This window comes from Jatropha curcas, chromosome 10 (assembly GCF_041381405.1).
Source record: "Jatropha curcas cultivar XTBG-Jc1 chromosome 10, XTBG_Jcur_1.0, whole genome shotgun sequence".
Classification (NCBI taxonomy): domain Eukaryota; kingdom Viridiplantae; phylum Streptophyta; class Magnoliopsida; order Malpighiales; family Euphorbiaceae; genus Jatropha; species Jatropha curcas.
Genome location: NC_143160.1, coordinates 25,501,299 through 25,520,765, shown reverse-complemented (window position 1 = coordinate 25,520,765; position 19,467 = coordinate 25,501,299). Strand labels below are relative to the sequence as shown.

General features: G+C 31.9%; 1 protein-coding gene across 2 annotated transcripts; it reads left to right on the top strand.

Annotated features, from left to right (window-relative positions):
• The first annotated feature begins 817 nt into the window (after positions 1 to 817).
• LOC105637272 (RNA-binding (RRM/RBD/RNP motifs) family protein) lies at positions 818 to 10,750 on the top strand. Of its 2 annotated transcripts, XR_016318445.1 has the most exons (10): positions 818 to 1,071; positions 1,151 to 1,330; positions 1,437 to 1,512; positions 4,718 to 4,847; positions 4,988 to 5,102; positions 7,729 to 7,820; positions 7,932 to 8,001; positions 8,164 to 8,250; positions 9,397 to 10,493; positions 10,592 to 10,750. XR_016318445.1 is itself a non-coding variant. In XM_089715349.1 (9 exons), the coding sequence occupies exons 1-9, from the start codon at positions 913 to 915 to the stop codon at positions 9,481 to 9,483; spliced, it is 996 nt and encodes a 331-aa protein (XP_089571475.1). In that variant the 5' UTR covers positions 818 to 912; the 3' UTR covers positions 9,484 to 10,750. The 2 variants fall into 2 exon arrangements, 1 of the variants encoding a protein (XP_089571475.1); XM_089715349.1 differs by having other exon boundaries at positions 9,397 to 10,750.
• The last annotated feature ends 8,717 nt before the right edge of the window (positions 10,751 to 19,467 follow it).

Below are 19,467 nucleotides of genomic sequence, written 5' to 3'. Positions count from 1 at the left end.
TTCTAATATATCAACTAATTATACATAGGCAATATATAGACAAAACAAAGAAGTTAAATATACGGAGCAATACATATGCAATTAGTTGCAAAATATAAACTCTAGGTTTACCGAATTAAATCTTATACTAATTAGAATATGATTAAATTATTTTTATTGTCAATAAAATATCAATAAAATTAAAAGATTTATAATTACAATAAGACTAAATTATTTTTAATAATATTTTTAATCCATTAGAGTATGTAGGGGCGTTTTGAAAATCCAATATCCCTATTCGTACTTTTATATATATTATTAATTATTAATAATTAATTATTATAGATATAGATAAATAAATAATTTGAAAAAATATTAATAGTTATATTTATGAGATTAATGGAATTTAAATATAATATAAATATAATTCATACGAAACAGCTTTAAGGAACTCATAAAACATTATTTTCAAAAAAGAAAAAAACTACTTTAAAACAATCTTCATGGAACGAGGAACTATTGAGAGTTTTATCAACTGTCAACTATCACTCGCCGGAGAAAGCTTACCAACCAAACAACCTCAAAATTATATTATTAAACATTTCAACTTGTAAAATCGTTTTATTCAACATTAAATTTATAAATTTAACTAATTAAAAAATAAAAATATTATTGCTATAAAATTATGAATAACTGCACATCAAACCAATAATTTACATATAGTAAATCAAATAAACTTCACTTGATTTTTTTTTTTTTCATATAAAAACCGTCGATAGTATGGAAAGTATACAACGGGTTAAAGTGAATAAATTGGACAGTGTGTATATAATACATGTTTTTATATAGTAGGAGCTAAATTCCGCATCGGCTGATCCACCTTCTGTCTTGGGGGCTTCTAGGGTTTTATTGACTAGCAAAACCAACAATCACATGGCGGGGGCTGGAATCCATCCATACCACCAGCAGTGGCCGCCGGCAGCTGCTCCTCCGCCTCCACCCGCTGCGGCGGCTGCGGCTCCTCCCCCATCTGTCCACCATGCGCCTCCGGTCCTTGTTGACAATAGTAACCGTGGTCCTACGCATGATGAGGTAACTGTCTGTGTCAATCAATCAATTAATCTTCTAAATGTCCAAAAGTAATAATTACAATTGAAATTGCTGCGCTTAGGTTCGAACAATATTCATAACTGGACTTCCTGAAGATGTGAAGGAGAGAGAATTGCAGAACTTACTGAGATGGCTTCCTGGTTATGAGGCTTCTCAAGTTAACTATAAAGGAGAAAAGCCTATGGGTTTTGCTCTCTTCTCCACTGCCCAGCTTGCTATTGCAGCCAAAGACGCTCTTCAGGTTTGCCTATCTTATGCAACTCATCTCAATACTTGACTTGTTAATTTCGATGGATATTACTTCAAATTTACTTTCTTCTTCTTTTCTCTCTTCTCAAATTTTATAGGATATGGTTTTTGATGCGGAATCTAAGTCTGTGTTGCATACAGAGATGGCTAAGAAGAATCTCTTTGTTAAAAGAGGTGAGATTCAATGCTTCTTTTTCTTCAATTTTGACATCAAAGTTTATCATTATTGGTTGTTGAGTCAGGCTTTATAATTGCAAAGCACGGAATTTGTTGTTTCTATTTCTAGAATAACAAAATCCTCTGCTTTCATGGTGTTTGCTCACAAAGTTATCATACTGAATAATGATAAATTGGGTGCTCTTTCTTCAACAGCATTAGAGTTTGTTAAAGTTTTGGTTTTGAAGCACTTGTAGAAATTGTTGTAATGATGCATTCAAAGGAAAATATTCTAAGGTTTATTTATTTTCTTTCTTTCTAATTTGCATATATCTTGTGAAATTTTCTATTAGGAATATCATGTATTTCCTATTTATCTGCCTGTTTAGGAACTATGGTTTTTCTTCCAATTGCTTTTGAGGATAGTGATTACCTTGAAGTGCCTTCAGTTGGGCTTTTACGCTATCTCTATACAACTTTTGTGCTTCTTGCATGATTTTTCCCATCATTCTTTCTATCTTTTGCATCTTTATGGCTTTATTTCTAGCAGAATTCAACCAAGGAACTCTTTGCCTTTTCGTTGCCACATAACTTGCTATCTACATAATACACTATATTTTGACATTAGGGAACTTTATGATTTATGAGTTCAAAGTTCTTATTATGTAGAAAGTTGTCTGCTTCTTGTTTAGTGTTCACTTAGGAGTTTTCCTACCTTGATATTGTGTATCCTGATGAGGCGATGATTAGTCATTAATTCTACAACCAGCCGTATAACTAGTTGATTTTTGTAGCATTTGATTGCAGAAGTATTTTGACGCAGCGGAAGAATTTAGGGCAATTAGTTTCAATGATTAGGGCTAGAATATGGTGATTGTGATTGGAATAATATAAATATATATTGGTTCTAAAGGAAACCCTTAGAATTAAAATTCTGAATTGAAAGAGAAAAATACAAAACACAAGACTGATTGTTACTATCCTATTTATATTAGTTAGGATCTTTCCTAATTCTATGCTGAAAGGTACTAGCTAATGCTCCTGGATTGAAAGGTTTTCCTATTTAGCTACTCCTAAATAAGGAAGGAAAACTAAAAGTTATTCCTAATTAATTAACATTCTTTTATTTAATTAAGAATTCTAAATAAAGAAGGAAACTAAATGAAAACTTCCTAATTAGTCTTGGATGCTTCTGCGTCATTCTCCTCATTTTTTAAAAGAACTCGGCTTTGATGAGAAAAGTTTGGATATATCGTCGACAAGAATAGGATCAATTTGAAGTGGGTGTTCTCTTTCTGTGACCTATGATTGTAACTAAATCAGATTCGTTAGAAAGAACCTGGATCTCTTGAGTTAAAGCACTAAAAGACTTTGGAAATTTTCTCCATTTCTTTATTATTGAATTCTCAAGTATAAATATACTGCTGGAGGAATAACTACCTCCTTTAAACCAGGAAACATGAAAGTTCAACTTTCAACTTTCTACAACTAAGGGACATGATTAACCATAGTAATTAAAGGTGCGGTTTACAAAGGGCGCGAAGGCTAGAGCCTTAAACACTGAAAGGCGGGCGACATTGATGAGGCAAGAGCTTTTGGGCTTAGGCGCGTGCCTTTGCAAAGGCGCAAGGCGCAGAAAAGGCGCGTTTTGTTTATTTTCTTCCCTGCAGTATCGGCTAGGGTTTCCTTTTATGATTATATGACCTAGCCGCCTCCTCTCTTCTTATAGTATATTTTTACATTAAAATAATAATAATAATAATAATAATAATAATAATAATAATAATAATAATAATAAGGGAAGAAAAGAAGAAAAATCAACAGATTCTCTCTTTCCTCCTTCAAAACTCAGGTATGCACCTCTTTCTTTCAATATATCTTGCTTCTACTCCCTTCTCTAATTCAATATCTTCAGATATAAGGGGTCATTCTGCCAATTTTTTTTCTGATTTTGTTACGATTTCAGCATAGCAACCCTAACGAGTGTGTTTGGATGCTGAGAAAAGGATAGAAAATTAGAGAAAAAAAGGAGTAGAGAAGAAGAGAGAATTATGGAAGATATGGAAAATAAAGAAGAAAAAGAAAGGCTATACAACTCATAATATGCTGCAGCTAATGTAGTTACAATCATATTCAAAACAGATTCAAGAATCACAATTAAATACTAAACTCATAATATTTTTACGAAAATCAAAATTGGAACTTATTGTCTTTACAATTATATCATTATATATTTTATATTATTAATCAAAATTTTTTTTCCAATGTTTTGAAGTTTAGTATATATATATTTTAATTATTTCTTTATTTTTGCGCCTCACTTCAGTCAGACTAGTGCCTAGGCCCTGAGGCTAGCGCCTGGTTTCCAAGGGCCCTTTGTGCCTTAATGCGCCTTGTGCCTTTAATTGCTATGTGATTAACACAAACTGAACCACCACTAAACAACTGAAATAAAACTGAACAAAGGATGAAAAAACCATCTGCTGAACATGCCTCTGTTCTTGGTGGATGTGACTATTGCCTTGGACATGACCTGGTCTTGCTTTTCTTGTAGTCCCATGTGTGAATCTTTTGTAAACTTGATTGCTGGAATCTGGATTAGCATCATTTGCGGAACTAACAGGACTGTATCAAAATCGAAGACTAAAGAGTTGTCAGCATTTTTTGTGAATTGTGTATTTCTCTTGGTGACAAACTTGCTTGGAAGGAAAAATATTCCTAATCCAGCGAAAGAGAGCGATGTTTGGAGATTGATAAAATCTTAGCCTAATGAAATGAAAATAACAATTGGCAACTACCAACACGTTGGTTTGCTACTGATCAGACAACCTATTTCCAAAAGCCTAGTTTTATAATTAGAAATAGCATAATGTACGCTTTTGGGATAGAAGCCATAAAAAATCCTGTGGGTGAAATTTATGGTGATTTATCGAATATTTATAATTTGGTTTGTTAGTGGTGCAGTATTGGGATGTATTTCTTGAATTTGAAGAAGGATAGTTCTTTGAACATTTGTCTCGTCGTTACATGAAACATGTATTAGCCTATGAATTTTGAAATACTTGGTGTTTTTAATGAGAAGGATATTTAGTTTTATGGGTATTATTAGTGGCCAATAGGCTTTTTTCATTATTATGCAAATATTTAATTTTTTTTTTTGGTAAATTTTTTAAATTTGCATTATAATCTTTTTATGCATTTTTAACATTCTATTAATTCACAGGAATAGTGGCAGATTCCAATGTTTATGATCAAAGTAAACGACTGAGAACTGGTGGTGACTATTCACACACTGCTTATACATCGCCATCTCCATTTCACCCACCTCCTGCCCCTGTTTGGGGACCACATGGGTATTAGTTCTTTCTCATTCTCCTTTCTATTAATATTATTGTTTGCAGATTGTGCTAGTATATAGAAATTCTATGGAAGAAGGTTAGCCAGATTTGTATTTTTTTTTAAAATGACTTTTTCTCTCACTTGCTCGCTCTAGCTATATGGCCCCTCCTCCACCTCCATATGATCCTTATGCAGGCTACCCTGTTCCTCAAGTGCCAATGCCCACTCCTGCCCCTATACCAGCCCCTAGCAGTTATGTACCTGTTCAGGTAATGCTCGTATGATAATCATATCAATTTTTATTGAGTTATTTACACCAAATGATGGGTCATTGTTTTTCCATATTTTCAAGTTATGAACTTGAGCATAATTCCAACTGTGATTCATCACCTTGGCTTGCATTTTAGAATGACTAGAAATCTTTTTCATAGATTCAATAACTTTTTATTTTCTGGTTTTTATCCTCTCTCAATGGATATCTTGTAAATATGATTTTATTTAGGTTGTTTATCTAAACTGAAATGCTGATTTCACCATTAATTTGAAAGTCAATCTTTCCATTAAATTTAATCATGAAAATCTGTTTGTTGTTAATTTTGTTTAAAATCCTCGCTTAAACAAATGGGCAAATTACTATAACCACACCCGGTTTGGTCAACTACACTGGTCAAGTTCCGAACCTTTTTTTTTTTTTTTTTTTTAAATTGAATAAATGGTTCTTGAGGTTTTATTCTGTTTGCTAAATAACCCTATTTTTTTTTTCTTTTTGGAGTATCGAGAGAGGAGAGATTTGAACCTCGATCTATTTACAGGTCGTGCATACACTTACGATTAGACTATGCCTTGGTGTGCAATGACCCCATTTTGATAACTGTAGTCGTTAGTCAAACTGGAAAAAAAATATTCAAAGGCTCAAACTACATACTTGCTCAAAACGCTCTGTAGTCCCAAAATATTAAATAATGACATGAATTGATGTTCTCTTCCCCAAAGCAACTAGAAGAACTCTCTCAGATCCTTCCATAATATCATTGATAGATGAACAAGGCACTTCCTTTTGTGGCCAACATCACCAAAAGTAACTTAGCAGAGCAGTAATTCACATAGATTTATTAAATGTCTTGACTATAAGCAACTTGGCTTAGAATAATATCCATTTTGGCTGCAGTCAAATGATACAAAGATCATAGACTTCCCTCATTTTCACTGCACTCAATGGGTAAAATGAACACTCAAATTCTCATTTGGCTCTCATAGAAGACCATTGTTGGAGAACCAGTTTTGGTCAGACATGTGAATGTGTTTTGAGAGAGCTCAGTCACTGCGTAGGTCATAGTCCCTAATTTTCATGGGATGCACCCATTTGAACAATACCATCTGAAAGTGGAGAGTGGCAATTGCTTTGTTCATGTGCATGTTTGGATATTTGAAGAGAGAGGAGAGGAGTATAATCTTTGGTTTGGCCTTCGAGAGAAAGAACAGAGAAGAGAGATGTGAGGCTTTTTTTAGTTTATATAGAAGGGTAATTTTGTCAATTCTTCCATATTGGCTGAAATTGAGGAATTTTGATAGCCTATCTAGTAAGCATAGTAAACATTAAGGACCATTTAATTCGGTTTTAAGAATTATCAGGACTGACTATTGAATTAGAACATTAAACTCTAGTTTGTAGTTTTCTGGGAAAATTTTATAGAAAAGTAGCCTAATTTCTGCATGTAAACATCCCCTCATTTTAGTAACATGGTCCAATGTTTTAAGTAAGCTCTGGTGTTTGTCTGATTGAAACAATGATCACTTTGTGGCATGTACTTTGATGAGTGACAGTTGGTTTTACCATTGCATGTAATGAATGATTCAGGCTCTGAGGGTCGTAGATGAATCCTATATTTGGATTTGTTACTATTAAATTACATTTTAGATGATATTTAACATTTTATATTATACCTCTACTTCCCCTCTCCCGTGTTTAAGTAAAAATACTATCAAATTTATTTTCAAATACAATGTATTCATTCTATTTGCAAACATGACCCTTTAATGTTTATGCAATTTCATTCTATCATCTGAAAGCACGACATATTTTTAATTTGAGATTAAGAAAGGATTGAATTCAATTAAAGAGTAAGGTAAGGTGCCTTATTAAGGATATGAGATATCTCTTATGTAACTGTAAGAAAAGAACGAGATGTCAATCATAGGTTGATCAAAGAACCTTCATAATCTATTGTGACCTGAGTGTGGCTTCTGTAAATGGCTGCTTTTACTTATTTTTGTTATAAACGTGCTTGCTTCTATTTAGTCATAGAAATTGTTAATCTTCTTTAATGATAAAAAATGTCATTTTGAATATTTAAATGCTAAAGAAGTTATTGGAATTATATGTTTTAAAGATTGTCTCTATTTCAATAACTTCAAGGTAGATGCAGTTCTATTATAGCCTCAGACGGTTTTCTACCAAATTTGGGCAGCTAGGCTAATATTTTATTGTTATTCAGCTTATCAAGTCATCAACCTAATTCCACACCTTAAACAATGGTTTTTTTTATATAAGCTCTAAAACCTATTACAAATGGGAAGGGATTAATTATCAAAGAAATAATGAAATTTTCCCGATTTGCAATTGTGATCTATAATCTTGAAATGACCATATTTAGCCATGCATAAGTCATGAGGTGCGTAAGTCCTGAGGTGCAATTGCAGTCAGTTTAGTCATGAGATGCAATTGTCTTCAGGTCATGAAAATATTGACCCATACTTTTGTTTTTTTGTTCCTTCGTATTTGCTTTTCTGAAAATATATTTCTACTTTTGCTTATTCATTTCTGAGTAAGAGGATCAAAGTGTTCAGTGCAAAGTTTTTCCTAATCATTCCTTTTATTCTTTGATACTAATGCAGAACACAAAAGATAATCCTCCTTGCAATACCCTCTTCATTGGTAATCTCGGGGAGAATATAAATGAGGATGAACTGAGGGGTCTATTTAGTGTGTAAGAATGTCTTTTCCTTGGCTAGTTTTTCTGAGCTAGTTTATTTAATGACTTCCTGCTGGTTGAGAGCGTTCTGTTCATTTTTTTTTCTCTTACATTCTGATCATGCAGACAACCTGGCTTTAAGCAAATGAAAATATTGAGGCAAGAAAGGCATACTGTTTGTTTTATTGAATTTGAGGTAAGTTATTTATTGCCAATCAGCACAGATGCGCGGTTTTGATTTTTCTCTTTCCCATTAATGAGTAGCATATTGGAGAACAATTTTTAGTTTTATTTTTCCTATGTGTGAGTCAAAGCTTAGTAGTTGTTGTTGTTGTTGTTGTATTTCCAAATTTTGCAGGATGTGAACAGTGCAACCAATGTGCACCGTAATCTTCAAGGTGCTGTTATCCCTAGCTCTGGTTCTGTTGGCATGCGCATACAATATCCTTTTTAGCATTTATATTTTTGACAATGATAATTTACCTTTCTGCTTTCTCTTGTATTCCGTTTTTTCATTCTAGTAAACTTACCTGATTTTGCTTTAGAACTCCACTAGGTAGGTTTTGCCTAATCTTGCTTTGTTTTTATAACAGGTTTTTAGTTGATTTATGATTTTTCTTTCAATTACCCTTGCTTTGTTTTAATTTACAGGCTATTCATGAATTTGGGGTATATGTGGCTGCTATATATTGTTGTCATGTGTTTTATTTGCTGGTAACATTATGTTAACTTTTAATACTATATTTTGCTTATTCAAAATGTCTCTAACCCTTTTACTATTTTCACATGATATTTTTTGGGTTAATTATAACCAACTTGAGATAGTCAAATATACATTTTTGTCCTTACCATCAAAGTTAGGCATTTTTTACTTGAACAATAGTGGAACACGAGGTCCTTGAATTACATAATATTATGAACTTTTACTATAATATTTGCTTTTTAGAGTTTGACTACTTTTTGTCCTTGGACTCTTATAATTTGATTACATATTGTTTTATTCTCCTTTTTGCGTTCTTACATATAAGACATGTTAGGTTCTCAAAGTTTTAAGCTTGCATTGATGATGGCATGGGGACTAAAATGCTCAAATTTGAAAAGCTACAAAGGGTATATTAGGGTGAAGTCTCATGGATTCTTGGGCTATATATGGAATGGTACAAGGAATACAATTAGGAATGTAATGGAATAGAAATGAGAAGGAATTTCTTTTCGTATTTTTGGTACGCAATATGAAATACGAGTTTTGATTCCATTCTTTTGTTTGGTTATAGGAACAGAGGGAAACTGGAATGGAGAATCACTAAAAAGAGCAAAATAAAGGCAACCTTAGTTTTCCCTCTCTCTCTAGTTTTTTTTTTTTTTTTTTTTTTTTTTTTTGGCGGGGTGGGGTGGTAGGAGAAACAAGCACTTTGTAGGTTCAACTTGTTCTATTTGCCCTTTGATGTTAGTTCTCTTTATCCTTCCAATATTGGGGGGGGGGGGGGGGGGGGGGGAAGGATATCTAACTGTTTGTTTTGCTTCTAATATTTTCTTTTTATTATTCCATAATGTATTTTTGTTTTCCTTGACTGGTAATTTATTTACATATTCTAAGAACCCATTTGGGAAGAGGAAAGATGGAGGCCATCCAGTTGCTTCCCCAAGTGCCAATGGGGCTCCACCAACCTACCAGTAGCTTGAAGGGGATGTACTCTGACCTTTATGCTCCGAGAAATACATGATAGGATGCATCTTGCAGCTGTTCCATGCATCCATTTCATTATCAACATCAGCATCAGCATTAGCATCCTTCTCATGTGCATGAATGCACATAGTGCCATCATGAACGCACCATTTGGTCATGTTATACTAATTTCTTCAGGACATGCATTTGTCAGCGGCATCTTTTGATGTGTGGATAACCTAATAGGGGCACAGATTTGTTTATCATTTGTAGAAGTGATGCATGGAAGTTTGTTTTTTTTTTTAGTTAATTTGTATTTTCCTTCTGCCTCTTGTTGCCCATATTCTACATTAGTATTAGGAAATGCTTTTCTGGATAGACATCTTTATGCTTTCCTTGATAGGCTAAATTGCAACATTACGTAACATGACATCGTGAGGGAGTTGATATTCAGATATCATGACACAAATTTAATAACTCAATTCATTCCATGAATCATGTATTCTTATAGCCATTAACACAAATTCTATATGCTCAATTCATTCCATGAAAGTTCCCTTGAAAGGCTGAATTACAATACATTACTTAACATGACATCCTAAGGCAGCTGATATTCAGATATCATGACACGAATTCAATACCTCAATTCATTCCATGAATCATGTTAGCCATTAACATAAACCCCTTGTTTAGTCTGTTCCATAAAATGAATCACTCTTCCCTCGACCAGTTGAGCAAAAATAAAAAGGTCATGATGATTGATTTGGTGATCAGGTAAACTGAAAGCATAGTCATCTGAAGGATGTCAGGGAATACATCCCCTCTTGATTTACATGCAGGCTTTTTCAGTACAAAAATGAGAAGCTTCTGTTCATTTGAGGATGCTAAGTGCTGCAGCTGCTTTTAATATCTGGTAATGTAGTGGCAAGAAAGTCTTGGTGAAACATCAATGTTTGGGTATTAGATGTTGGATTTAAACTGAAGCAAACTTCATACGAATAGGGGTGCTTGAGATCGCAAAGGTAGGTCTGATTTCATATTTAATAATTACTATATAGGAAGGGACTTTTGGCTCATTGTTTTTTGTTGTGGTATTTGCTGCAATGGAAAATCGAAGTAGGGAAAAAAGTCAGCGCGTAATAGGAACAATATGATAACAAGCAAGTTGTAGTTCTGATGTTAGTGTTTGGGTAGCTTGCGCACTGAAGTCTGCTTTCCATAAATTCTTTGGTACTCTTTTTTGTTATCTTAATTTTTCTCTTTGCTGCTGTTTTATCTATTTATTTCGTGTCGGTTAAAATGGTATGCCTATATACAAATCTCTGCGACTGCATTTGCTCAGTACTATACACATAAAAATTGTTTCAGATGTTCCAGAAATTATGTATATTTTCGTTTCCAGGACGATTGAAACCTCTGACTTATTACAGTCGAAGTAGTGTTGAATTACATCATCTACAAACTGTTAGTCCGCTGTTACTCGGCATTCATTGAAGAAACATGAAAAATCCGAAACCCAAAAAGGGGAATATCCTGTATTTGTTAGGTAGCTATATCTATGTATATGTAAATTTCAAACTAATTTGAAAGGCAAATTGAATCATGAATAACTCTAGTAAAAGGCTTCTTTTGGTACAGTTTAGTGTATTTAAAACTAAACCGAAACTCTTGATTTGATATTCTTTCCCAAATAAAAGTAGACTTATTTGTGTATAAAAATCAAATGAAATTGAATCAAAAATAGAATTCAAATCTAATGGTAAGTTGCTTAAAGCGCAAGGTATCAAGAACGCCATTAGTTAGTGGTGCTCGTTAGAGTTGAACTATGATCTGGTGGGGACGACGATATCTCGCCGAAAAACAGAAATTTTTTGCTTCCCATCGAGTGGCATGACCATTATATGGATTACGCTGTTTTTCAGGGTTCTGGAGTTGCTAATTTCAGTTTTGATATGGTTTGAACATGGAATTTGTTAACTCTCTCTCTTTTTTTTTTTTTTAAATCTATTATTAGTTCTTAATGAATGATAAAAGTGGATCAATAAAAGTGGACTGTATCTCTAAGTAAACTTCCTTAAAAAGGAATTTGAAAAATGGAGTCACCATAGTTAAGAAGGTTTTCACTTGAATTCTATCTGAAATTCGAGTATGATAACACGTCAATTTTTTTGTAAAAAAATAAATTTATCAAACAAATTATACAAAATAAAAATATAAACAGAAAGTTACTTTATAATTTTTAATTTTATAATTTCTTTTATGGTTTCAAATTGCTAGTTCCAAATCCAAACTACCGATTTTGGTTCCTTTTTTGGTCTATAATCAAAAACTGTTAAATAAAAATTAATTTTAGTTTTGACTAGGAATGGAAGTGAGACGGGTATTTTAGGACACCTGCTCCGCTCCAATCCATTTAATGAGCGTATGAATAGTTATGAATAGTTTTAGATGGATAGGGATAGCGAAATTAATATCCGTAATGGATATGGGTATTAGACTCTGAGTACCCGCTATAATAAATGATTTTGTCCATGGGTACTCGCGGGTACCCTATCAATTTATTAGTAAAACATACTTTTAAATAAATTCGGATTTGAACAGTTTAAAATGTGTAGATACCTTACCCATTTAAGGGTACTTTAAATGGGTTTGAAGTAGATAAGGATAGTAAAATTTTAAACGGATTTGGATACGAGTACTTATATAGATATTTAAACGGGTTTGAGACGAGTATGAGTAGTAAATTTTAAACAAATAAGGTTATGGGTAGTTCAAAATTCGCGGATATCCGTCCTGCTTCCATTCCTAGTCTTGACCAATGTGATTCGATTTAATTTTATTTGAAGAGGAGTAATCTAAGTCTGAAACGGAAAATGAAGGGTGCAATGAGCATTATAATGAAAGGGGTGAGTTCATTAATCCTTCTAAGAAAGAGTATTATGACTAAGTGACGATACGTGAAAAAATATTGGTTGAGAAGAAAATTGGGTTCGATGAGTTCAAGAGTGGGCTTAGACTTAGAAAAATATTTTGATTTTAGCATGAAGCACTTTATGCAATTGGACAATGATGTTTATTTCGGATTGGTTAAGCTTTTTTATGCAAATATGTTGGTGGAGAAGAAAAAGGACAAAGATAGAAAAAAAATTGCTCTATTTTCTATGGATAAAGGATGTGAAGTAGAGATTAATAGCGGCTCAATATATAAATTCACTCATGAATTTTACAACTTTAATCTTGTGGCACCCTGAATTTTATGGATGACCTATCATGAACTTGAATTTTAAATTTTAGTAATATTACACACCTTTCGACATTAACATTAATAATTTTTAGAATTTTGGCTTTTATCTTCAAAATATCATCTTAATATGTAGTTAGCATAACTTTTGCAATAATAATTTGCATAAATTTTAATTTTTTAATGAGTGTGTAATTGATCTAATTTTGAAAGTTGAAGTGCTCAATAAAATAAATTCGAAATTGAAGTATTTAATATGTGTAATTTTATAAGCTAAAGTGTTTGATGTGTCGAAATAAAAGTTGAGGGTGCTATAATATTAAAAATAAGAAAGTTCAAGGGTAAGTTTATTTATTCGGCGAATTAATAAATCTGTACTTCATAGGGTAGCTAGGATACCACAATTGCTTTTGACTCAATTATGAAAGATCATGTAATCTTTAAAGGATTGAAACTTAAAGCTTTTGAGAAAAGTCAATTAGCAGAAGACTATGCAAGTGGAGAATTAGCTAGTACTAGAATGAAAGCATATCTTAGGCTTTTGCATTTGATAGTATAGTTTGTTCGAGCATACTACCAAAATCAGGAACAATTGTAATGAGACCCTAATTCTGTAGCATTTGATGCACAACAATCATATAAGTTTAGCTTCTACAATTTTGAAAAATATTACAAACAACAATAGCATAATGAGTGAAGATATATATAATCTAAGGAAGAATTCCTTTATTAACCATACATCGTTGATTTCTAAGTGCATGAAGCTTTTATTGATTTAGGGGAAGAGCGCAAAAGAATTAAAGCAATTGAGAAAATAAGGGTCAAATATTTGAACTAAAGCAATATAATGAGGACTAAAAATAGGGCATTATTGAAATATGAGAAAGACAATGATGTCACAGAGTGAGGAAGCAAGGATGTGAATAGGACAGTGAAGCATGAAAAGTTTCAAAGCAGGATTTTCAGTTAGATCTGAATACATATATTCTGAAAAAACTGGATGAAATGAATACTTCAGTCTAGACACTGATCACTAAGGTTGATGAAAGATATGCCCAGATTGCTAAAACAAAAAAAAAACAAAAAAAAAAAAAAAATGATGAACGAAATAAAGCACTATTAGAAATCAAATATGCACCTCACTGAAATTTCTGACACACCTGGAAATATGGAAGTAGATAAGAGCCGTGATAAGGTTTTGAAGAAATAAAGTGAAGATAAAAATGGAGAAAAAGAGCAGATTGTGCACAAAAATAATGAGGAAAGGAATGGTGAAGAAAATGCAACTGAAACGAAGCTGCTCATGATGATGAGACACGGGCCCAGATGATGATCCAATATGTGGACAGAGTTTGAAAACTCTGGTTATGTTGAGCTCTTTGAATTGTGCAGGAAACACTTGAAGATGTCAATGCAGAAGATAAGTGAACCTGTGCTAGAGTTGTCCACCTTTTTTATTTATGCCTGTTTATATGCTAGTTTGGTTTTAGTTTGTATCCATTTTAAATTTTTTCATGTTATCCAGTTTAAACAGCATGTCCAGTTTGTGTAACTTTTTGTCCAATTTTTAATTTTAGCGCCAATTTATTCAAACATATAATTAACTATATTAGTTAGTTAAGCACTTTTAAGTAAGTGTATTTGTTAAATATTTTCAATTGCAAATGTTCATATATTTTGATTGTCTATTGTCAATTTTTAATTTTCACCTCTATGAATTGCCTTGGATTATCAAACCAGGTTAATATGAACGATGTGATAACTTTGAAATGCTAAACTGAATTCTTCATAAACATTTAAATTCGGACATATTTGACATTTGAACACTTTTTTTAAACTACATATCCACTTTTTAACAACTTATCCACCATAAAATATCCTCGTATAATGGAAAAAAAAACAAAGCACATATTTATAAAATTGAGATAGTAATCATCAAACAGTGGACATATTTGAAAGTGGATGATGCATTGCCGCTGCTGCTTCCTTTATAATTTCAGTTTCTACCTCAATGATAGTAGGCAACTTTCCATTCCTAATTAAGTTGTTCTTGGATGTGTGTTTGATTCTGTAGTTATTGTCACTATGACACCTTAGGATTTCTATCATGCAAGTTTGTAACGTCAAAAAAACTTTATCCATTCAATTGGGGAGAAAAAAACATGTCTATAAGACTGTTTCAACTAATTGGTCAATGTTTATTAGAGCCTCTTTGTGTTTGATTGAGTCTATTCCTCTGAAAAAACTAAGGTCTAAAAAAATATTTAAATCAGGACTATTTGGTGTTGACAAAGTAAACTTATATTTGGACATAATTGAGATGAAAATTGTGCAAATTCAACATACCACATCTATTTATGGCTTAGCATTATCTTGCTGGATTAAAATGGTGTTTGAACCCCCTAATGGTCAATTTTCTCTAATTGCAGGTACATCTTTCTAATTAGAATAGCACCTTTGGAGGTTGAATGTATTGCTTTGTTTCCATTATACCTGTTGAGCGGTTCTTGCTATTCTTTTTAGCAAGCTCCGCATAAACAAAAGTCCAAATCTTAATCTTACCATTGAAAAAAGTTGTGTATTTGAATTAAACCTTGGTCGAGTGACAACTGCAAAAACATTATCTTTGGAATAAAGCGTTTGCTCTTATATTTGTACAAAGGTTCCTCCTCATCAGGTGCAAGGTAAAACTTTTGTGTTTCTTTACACATATAAAACCATTTTTCATTTGTGAATCACATTTTGCATGTTAAGAATGAGAGTTTGTTGTTAATTGTACCTGCAACGAGCATTGATATATAAATTGAACTTTGCTCTTCTTATTTTCATTCTTCAAAAGTGGCTTGATTGCATTAGAATGTGCTCTAATATTGTCATTTTTTACGAGTCTGTGCACACATGATAATGAATGACCTAGTTTACATGACTATGAATAAATGATGTTTCTTTTACTTAGAGTGATTTATTTTATCCTTTTACAAGGTATTTCAACTCATTTTTTACCTTTATTCCAATGATGTTTCACTCCCAAAGTATCTTCTGACCCATCCCTTGCATTGCGCTTTTGTAGATTGACTTCATAGAAATAGAAAAGATGTCCAATAACTTGTTGAATATTGCATACATTTGACACACCATTTTAGATGTCAGTAACAATATTTCACGAGCATAATTTTTAACTTCTTGAGTAATTTTTTCTCTTCAGAAAAATTATTATTTTGTATTTGTGTTTTGACCAAATAACAACTTTGTCTATGCATTTTAGTCGAATTATTATAACATCTCTAAGGTTTGGTTCCGTCTAATGTTTTAATCCTTTCGTCTCACCTGTTTCTTCCGTCAAAATCACTTAAAAAGATGATAATACCTTGAAATTGTAACAACTGTGGTGATTGTGTAATCAATTAAAAATTTAATTTTAGAAATCATAATGAACATTTTTCTTTTCTTCATTCTTTTTATACTTTGTCCAATGTTTTCAAAAGGGATGTTTGTTTATAGAAAAATTGATATATCACATTATTGTCCAATTTTAATCACAAAACTTATGAAAATACATTCACACGCAATTTCAAGAATCATTATTGTCTAAGAAGCATTATAACAAACACCTTGTAGGCAAATTATAAAATAATCTCCAGTCTTATTGAAAACATCTGAATTAATCACAGAACAAAGTTAGAACCTAATTAAAGGAAGGAACTCTAAGTTGTGATGGACAATTATACTTAATAACCAATTAAGAAAAATTAAACCTTAGCGAGATGGACATTAAAGAATAGAGGTTTCTTGGTGTTGGACTCTTGAATCTAGCTCTTTTTCTGTTGTGCCTGTGCTGTGGTGACCATCTCAATGGTTGTTGCTACGGGTGTTGGTGCAAGTGTAGGTGTTAATGCTTGTACTACTGCCCCCACAAGCATTTTCTCTCTCTCTTTCTCGATTTCTAGTTTCTAATGTCAAGTTTCTATGTTTATAGAGCTGGAAAGTTGAGTTATCAAAGAGAAACGACTGTTGGATTAATAAAAGTAGAGAAGAATGTTATAGCAAATGACTTTAAAGAAGAAATTCAAGTCATAAAGCACTGAACCTTACATACGTAACTAAGGTCCTTATTCTTGTTGAACAATACTATTTTGATTTGGTCCTCGGACGCAGTACCCAAATCAAAGTTTTGCGCTTGTGAACTTTTTTTAACTTAACCTAAAGAATTATTAATGAGTTATCATTAAAACAAATGGGTTTTGCAAAAGGGGCAAACAGGTCTTTGCAATTATTCATGGATTTTCTTCTTTAACTGCATACAACACTGAAGAAGAAAGGTTTCTGAGAGATTTTTCTGCCGATGAGAAATTGCAAGGCCTTACATGCGGATCGTCCTTGATAAGCGAATCTTCCATTGCAGGTGGATATGCAAATCATGGATCTCCTGATGGCCGATAGTAGCTTTTGGCTCTCCTGATCGTCAGATCAAATATATATCAGAATACCCGCCTTTAACTGCTAGAGGTGGATTAGATGAGAGGGTGTTATTTGCTTGCTAGGCTTTAGATGAGGATCGAATAATCCTCTTAGCAGCGGATTCCTAATTAATGGTTATCACTTGGACATCTGGTTTTTCAAGAGTTATCACTTGGACATCTGGTTTTTGCAAGAGGCTAATGGGTCTTTGAAATTATTGATGATAGAGCTATTAGAAAGTGAATTTTAACCTTTTGACTTTTTTTTTTTTTTTTTTTTTTTTTTGAGAAAAGTGGCTCTTTAAATAACAAATATTTTAGGTACATAGGCATCAAATATCATTTTAACATTAATCTCTCACTTTTTATACAATGTTAACGGAGGATTTGATTTAACATAAACGAATGACTAAAATAGTAGATATAATTAAACCTTAAAGACGTCATAATAGTTTCATTGAAATGCACGACCGAAGCCGTTAATTTGGTCAAAATACAAAGAAAAACAATAGTTATTCCCTTATTGTTTCTAGAACACTATTGAAGGGTGTATAATTGGATTGTCTATAGAAGCTAGCTGTTTTAACATAAATAGGTGTTGTGGCCCTGTTGATGAACTTCCACATTCAACGAGGACATGCTTGCAGAAGTAGAGGTCTTTCGCTTATGAGTTGTGGGGAGATGAGAGTATTTTTTTCCAAGGCTAGGGTTTTGGTTGCCTAAGACATGTAGTGGGTAAAGATTTCAGATCTAAGGACACACTGATTTATAAGGGCACATCTACTTCAGTTGTAGGCAAATTTACAAGGACAATGTTGAGATCAAAGTGCATTGGTGGATTCTTCTTAATCTTTGGATGATTGAATTGAAGTTGTGAGATCTTCATTTATATGAGACCGTTTTGTGGAAGTTAAGGGAGCTCTTTATTGTTTCAAAAATTTTGGCCCCAAATTCATTAAAATAGTGCCCAAATTTCTTTCACAAGGCGTAAGAAGAATTTTTGCGAGAATTCAAATTTTTATCCTAATTTTGTTTTTTAATTAGTTTCAAATTTTCAATTTCAATTATTCCTTCCATAATTAACACCTAATTCCATACATTAAGCATCCCTCTTTTTTTTCATGCACGTGTGGATTTGTTTAGAAACTTAGGTATGAATTAATGGTGTCTTACGAACAAATTAGAAAAGAAAAGGGAAAAAAAATTACAGTTAAACTATCTTCTTAATCCTTGTGAAATTTCAATTTCCTCTATTTAAACAGAACAAAGAGAATATCTATTAAAATACTAGTTATGATTATAATAATAGTTAAAAATATAATCATGCTTTGTGTTAAGTTATAATTACATAAAATCATTATGTAATAGAAAAGAAATACAATCTATGTTATAATATATAATAATATTAGATATGATTATAATACTAGCTATTAGAATACTAGTTATTATTATATTATAATTATCATTATTAGTACAAAATAAATCGTGATATTATTAATATTATTTAAAAATTATATAATGATTTTACCGTTATCAATTATAGTAGTTATTTAAATTATCGTTTTACATAAATTTTTATATAATTAGTAGTATCAAATATTTAAGGTATTACATAATTAAACATGTGCAAATGCAATCTAATAATTAGTTTTATAATTATAATAAAATTAATTCATATTAATTATTAATTATTAATTATTTTGAAATTGAGAATTCGTGCTCTTTCCAGGATTAATTATATATATATATATATATATATATATTAGAAGAGTAATAATTATATTTGGATAAAGATAGAAAGAATCCTATCTTATCTGTTAGTTAGAGTTCATTTAGTAATCTAATCTATCAATATATGTATATATTTATATATTATTCTTTTATATTTTATTATTGTGTATTATTATTAATAAATATATTAACTAAAAATTTAATTAATTTATCTAAAATGAATTATTAAATTCATTTTACAATTAGGACAAATGTATGAGTCTATTCACAAACTAGTTTATGAGCCAAATATACGAGTTGGTTTACGATCTTGTTTGCGAGCTTATTGAACGAGCCTGTGCAACGAGTCTATTCTTAAACTTATTCTGCCGAACTCCCTTATACTCAAGTTTGGTTCTTTTATTTTAATGAGCCTAAAATTTTATTCAAATTTGGTGCAATTAAAAATTGAACTTAGACTCAGCCAAGCCTCAAATAGTTTGCAAACGCTTTGGTTCGTTTACAGTCTTATATATTGTGGCTTAATGGGATTTTATATAGGTGTTATTTATTAAATTAATATTTTTA

What these genes read in the sequence shown, in the direction of transcription:
- LOC105637272 (XM_089715349.1), top strand. Translation starts at nt 913, where the DNA reads ATGGCGGGGGCTGGAATCCATCCATACCACCAGCAGTGGCCGCCGGCA. An exon ending in CCTGTTTGGGGACCACATGG is followed by an intron (nt 4,848 to 4,987) that starts GTATTAGTTCTT and finishes TGCTCGCTCTAG; the next exon opens with CTATATGGCCCCTCCTCCAC. An exon ending in TTGGCATGCGCATACAATAT is followed by an intron (nt 8,251 to 9,396) that starts CCTTTTTAGCAT and finishes TTATTTACATAT; the next exon opens with TCTAAGAACCCATTTGGGAA.